Raw genomic sequence first — 6,129 nt, forward strand, 5'->3', positions numbered from 1 at the left:
TGTGAACTGTATGGTTAGTCACATGTTTCACATGATTCTGCATATTATCAGAGTATACGAGGATGTCATCAATAAAAAACAACAACAAACCTGTGTTTGCTAAACAAATAAAAACATAAACATAAATAATTTTTCATATAATATATTGTATAATTTTTATTCATGTTAAACCATACAAGATGAAGGGAGCAAGTTATTGCATCAACCAATGTGTGTCTTTCATTTCACACCTTTAATGTAAGATGTACCACTGAGATTTGGACCCTCATTATGGCTGTGTTGTGCACATTTCAGGTGTTAATAGGCTCCTCTGGTATCCAGGGTTCACAAAGAAAAGGCAGACAAACAAATTTAACAGATTATTAGAGTGTTCTCCAAAGATTAATATTGTGACCTGTGTCATAGTGACAACAAACATATCAAACAAAATAAATAAATAAATAATGGGGAAACATGGAAAACTGTACACAGCTGTGTATTTGTTACATCATGTGTGTTTTCCGCACATCTCTGACTCAGATGATTAGTCCAAGACAGAACCTTCAGTAGTCTCAACTCTTAAGGGTGTACGCGTAAATAAACAAATGTAGGCCTAATGGGGTCCAGGGACACATTACAACAGCGTGACCTCACTATTTAGATTTTTAATTTAAGTATTAAGTATATATACTTTTTTGATCCCGTGAGGGAAATTTGGTCTCTGCATTTAACCCAATCGGTGAATTAGTGAAACACAAACAGTACACAGTGAACACACAGTGAGGTGAGGCACACACTAATCCCGGCGCAGTGAGCTGCCTGCTACAATGGCGGCGCTCGGGGAGCAGTGAGGGGTTAGGTGCCTTGCTCAAGCGCACTTTAGCAGCGGCCCACTGCTCGCACCGGCAACCCTCCGGTTACAGGTCCAGAGTGCTAACCAGTGGGCCACGGCTGCCCACAAATTTGTTTGATTGCCCATTTATTTGTTTGATTGACAAGGGTTTATGGGTTCACCAGGTTTTGAGTGATCTAGAAGCTAAAATAACTGTATTTACTCCTTATTTGGTCATTGCCAAAAAGAAAACCTTACATCAGAGAGGGTTAAAGCGGAGCTAGTAATCAAGGATCTTTGCTTACATGGGTGTTCACAGACATGATGCTGTCTGTTATGGCATTCACTTTTGATGTTACCAGACTTATCAGCAACGTTTGTAACAGTTAACCATCTCTGTTGTTTGAATGTTTTCCTCGAAAACACTCATCATACTGTGTCTTGGTGAGGTCCAGTGTCAAAATAATATGACCTTATTACTGTTAACAATATCCCTCTCAACCACTTCTTTTAATTGCTGTAGCCAACTTATTTATTTTTCTGGAATTCCCAGAATTCACCTCTAGTGTTTATTTGAAATAGGCTTGTATGTGTGATCAGTGTTCACCTCAAAAAGTGCAACAGGACCAATCCATCTGGAGTTAATTGACAAGGAAAAGGCAAGAAAACATGCACAAAAGTCAGTGTCTCCATGGTCATAATAACAAACAGGCCTGTTTGTCAACATGTTTGTGAACCGGACATCACTTGACCTCTGAATCAAGCAGGGCATGAGAGTCATATGTTCCAAACCTTGCAAACTGGACCTCCCCCATTACTCCCCTGCATCTTTGCCCCACTAGAGAGCACCTTCACATCCAGTGAGTTCATCAGGGTTTGGCACAGAGACAGATTTTATGGCAAGGATTGCAACAAAACGGAATAGATAAAAATAAACATGCTAATGTTTGATGATGATTTTAGCTTAGTACAACATCAATATTTAATACGGGAATTGGTTTTGGATGAGCTATCTGACATTGGTCCTCAATAGTCTTGCTTTCATCATGATACAAACATTACCCTACAGTAAAGACGAAGGGGAAAAATAATGAAAAAAATAATAATAAGGGAAATGAAGACATGATCAAATGACTCATGGACAATGGGAAATGCAAAGCACTCCCCGTCAAGCAGCGTCAATTTTTTCTTCCTCCAGAGATTTCTCCACATTGCTTGATCCAAATTCTGTTATTTTTGCTGCACATATGTTGTACGCAAATGTTGTTTCTTATCAAAGTGGAATGGTTGCTGGCATAAGTCAGCGGCGTTAGTTTAAGCACATAATTGCCGTTTTGTTTACATGTGTTCAATGTAAGTCAATGGGAGCCGGAAATCGGCCAATAGCGGTGACCAAAGATTATTTCTCCGGATAGCGAGACGGCGGTACTATAAGCTATAGCGCTAGCTAGCGACTGTTAGGCCTACTTTGCTAGTTTGCTACGTATTATTAGCAAACGTAACTTCACTGATAACCTACATGGATGTAAATGTCAAAAGACCAGGATCTGGATAACGTATAAGTAGAGTTGCTCTCTACATTCATTCCCGCCCCACGGGAAGTTCGGTCTGGCATTGCTCCATTGTGGTGGAAGTATGCTCGCCCTAAATCGGGCGGACCAATCAAATCAGGCTTTACGATGATGGACAGGTGAGCAACAGCGCCTGGTCTATCACGTCATCTGAGCACGCTTAGATTAGGCTTATGTTTGAAACAAAAACGCTGTGGCAAGAAGGATACATGGCTTTTAAGACCCCATATGGAAAATTCATATTATTTAATGAGTTTGTATCACTGAAAACGATTATTTCTGAGAGGCCAAAGTTGAGATGTGGGAAAACTGGTGGTTTCACTTTCATCAAGGGAAAACAGCGCTGTTGCATTGCGACATGTTCCCTCGTTCGTTTGGAATCTCTGATTGACCACCTGTTTGAGGGATTTGCGACAGCCTTTCCCAGCTGTTTAACATGTTTGTAGCATATCACAACAGAATTATTTTTAAAAACGGAGGGGATATAGGAGCAGAAGGATGGTTCGTGTGTTTTCTTCCTACACCTCACGGTAAGCTATTTTGTTGCTCTGATTGGTTAGGTCTATCCAATTGAGTGCAGAGGCATTCCCCCCCTGTATCGGTGTTTGTTGTCCATGCATCATCACAAGGGGCAGCCGTGGCCTACTGGTTAGCGCTTCGGACTTAACCGGAGGGTTGCCGGTTCGAACCCCGACCAATAGACACGGCTGAAGTGCCCTTGAGCAAGGCACCTAACCCCTCACTGCTCCCCGAGCGCCGCTGTTGTTGCAGGCAGCTCACTGCGCCGAGATTAGTGTGTGCTTCACCTCACTGTGTGCTGAGTGTGTTTCACTAATTCACGGATTGGGATAAATGCAGAGACCAAATTTCCCTCACAGGATCAAAAGAGTATATATACTTATATATATATATATATATATATATATATATATATATATATATATATATATATATATATATATATATATATATATATACAAGCAGTAGGCAGTTAGCAGTTTTTTGATCATATTCACTGAAACGACACTATGCTAACCGACAGAACAACATAAATCAGCCGGTTTTAGAAAAAAACCCGCACTTCTACCTCCACCTATAGCCTGTTATTTGTTTAGCAAAAATCCACAGCTCCCGGTTCTTCTGGTCCAATCAGAGCAGGGCTGTGTGATATCTGACTGTCAGACACTGTCTGGTGCAGTCTGGTGCGCACTGACGAGCACAAACTCCCCTCAATCTGTCAAACGTGCCAACTGCAGCTTTAATCACTTATTGTTTAACTGTAATGTATAGAAGTAGAATTATAAGTGGGTGGAAAAACTGCTATGCAAAGGAAAGCAGTTAAGTTATATTAAGTTAAGTACGCCCTAATATACTGTATGTTTCTCAGTGATGTTAAAAGGGGGAGGGGGGCGCAAAACTTAATCTCGCCTAGGGCAACCAAAGGGCTAGAACCGGCCCTGATTTAAAGCATACACTTTGACTCCATACTGTAATAACATCATCTCTTAACATGTACATCAGCTAGTCAGATTATGATTTATGATGTATTTCCTAGATTGACAGGAAATCTCAAAACAGTGAGGGTGGCTAATTCAATCATTGCCATTCATTTTCCGTGGAAATTTTGGTTGATATGTTAACAGATTTAAAGTATACTTACACTTTGAATTTCGATCTCCAGGGTCTTAACATGTAAACCGCTAGTCTAAGTCATGGTGTATACATTTCAAGAGAGTGTCGGGTCATCTGAAAGTAGCAAACTGAACCAAAGCAATGGCCATGTTTGACTTCTTGCCATGCTGTGCAGATCTGGCTGAACTTTATGCATGTTTCCATTGCAATGTTGTCGCTAGATCTGCACATACAAAGTTATTACATAGGGGTTGTGTGCTTGTGTTCACACAGTTCATCCCAAGCTCCTATCCTTAAAGAAGAGCCATGTGTAACAGCTTTTCCATTCTCTCCAGTGCTGACTGGTCCAGTTTGGCAGGAGGGATATTGTATCGTGTTTGTGACAGGCCTCTTCCTTCGTACAACCGTTTTCCCAGCGGATGGTGTGCTGACAGCGTACTGACAAAATATATATAGTGATATAACATGAATGCTTACTTTTGGCCTGCATCCCTCCACCCAAGATAATTGTTGGACCTTTATAGGGAAGAATTTGGGCACCCCTGATTTATACACTTTCTGTCTAACAAATGCTGGTAATTTTAACAATTGTGTCAGTTCAGCTATTTCACATCAGAATTTACATTGAAGTAAGAGGAACCTGGATGAAGTATTGCAAGGGTGATGATATGCTTGGTTGAGACTTTAAACCATGGGTAAAATAAAGCATATATTATTGGGTTCATGCAGGAGTTGAGATACACAATCCATAGAAGACAGTTAAATAGATAAGAATATGAGTCAGTGCCGTATGAAAAAATGCTTAAATTATATGGCATATAGCAGAGCAAATAAACTGTAACGAGTATCCCTATTGTTTTTGCAGCTTTACGGCTGGATTTCTTACTTGTTATTGTGTCCTTGTTACCAGCCCTTTCTCTTTCTGTAACAGAGTTAATCACCTTTGTATGATACTTAGCTGTACAGAATATTTTCATGTTTAAAATTATAACCGTGGAACATGGCACAATGAATGACACAAAAACATCACCAACAATCCATGAGAAACTGATTGTGAGCAGACACTCTCCGTGACATGTCCTGTGAGGCTCCATTTCAGTAAGGTAGTCATAAAGAAAGAAGAAAATATAAAGTAGACAAAAACACCAGCTAAGAACAACAATTATAACTACTTTGTTGTGTGTGACCTTCCATGAGTACCTTAAAGGATCACTGATGGCAATGAAACGATCAATGGAAACTAATACAAGGCTCCACAGAGATCCTGAAATAGCCACTAAATAAATGAACGGAAATATGTTACACAGCATGTCCCCAAAATACCAGCATGTTTCAATTAATCGTGACCCTTCCACAGGCATGACAGTCAGTCCGATCAATAAATCTGCCACAGCAAGAGAGAGGATCAGCAGGTTGGTTGGAGTGTGAAGCTGCTTGAAGTGAGAAATCGAGATGATCACCAGCAAATTTAGAAGAACAGTGGACACAGATATTGAAGACAAAAATATGTACATGATGATGTAAAGTGCCTGTGACCTGACAAACTTTGTACATGAAGAGTTCAGGGCTGGATAGCAGCGATTAGCTCTCCAGGGGTCTTCCATTACCGTGACTGGTTGTCCTGACGATAATATTGTCCCAGCTTGGCAGCACACCCAACTTTTCTACTGATTACTCCAGATACTGACCTTGTATTTATATGTTGGTGAAACAATGGCAGCTGTGAAAAACAACTTTTCAGATCCTCATGTGGATTGCTATCTATTAATAACAAAGTCTGGCCCACCCATAATGATCAAACATATAATGGGATGTCATTGAAGTTCCTATGGGTGCAATGGCCAAATACTTTAGTCCATATAGTCCATATAATACTAATATATAAGGTTTTTTATTGCATGTGAGCATTTACACGAATATTACCGTATTTTCTGGACTATAAGTCAGACTTTTTTTCATAGTTTGGCTGGTCCTGCAGGTGTGACTTCAAAATATAGATATGAAAATATATATAATTTAACATGTTATTAAAATGTTAGTCAGTATGAATTGACATGAATTCTACATGAAACATTACCGTCTACAGCCGCGAGAGGGCGCTCTAGGCTTGTGGAA

The 6,129-nt window shown here is 40.1% G+C and overlaps 1 protein-coding gene across 1 annotated transcript; it reads right to left on the reverse strand.

Annotated features, from left to right (window-relative positions):
* Nucleotides 1-4,616: 4,616 nt before the first annotated feature.
* LOC121709769 (trace amine-associated receptor 13c-like) lies at nucleotides 4,617-5,665 on the reverse strand. Its single transcript, XM_042093372.1, has one exon. The coding sequence runs from the start codon at nucleotides 5,616-5,618 to the stop codon at nucleotides 4,617-4,619; it is 1,002 nt and encodes a 333-aa protein (XP_041949306.1). The 5' UTR covers nucleotides 5,619-5,665.
* Between the last annotated feature and the right edge of the window lie 464 nt (nucleotides 5,666-6,129).

The sequence above is a fragment of the Alosa sapidissima genome, chromosome 5 (assembly GCF_018492685.1).
Source record: "Alosa sapidissima isolate fAloSap1 chromosome 5, fAloSap1.pri, whole genome shotgun sequence".
NCBI classification, from domain to species: Eukaryota; Metazoa; Chordata; class Actinopteri; order Clupeiformes; family Clupeidae; genus Alosa; species Alosa sapidissima.

Coding starts and splice junctions, on each gene's coding strand:
- LOC121709769 (XM_042093372.1), bottom strand. CDS start 5,618: ATGGAAGACCCCTGGAGAGCTAATCGCTGCTATCCAGCCCTGAACTCT.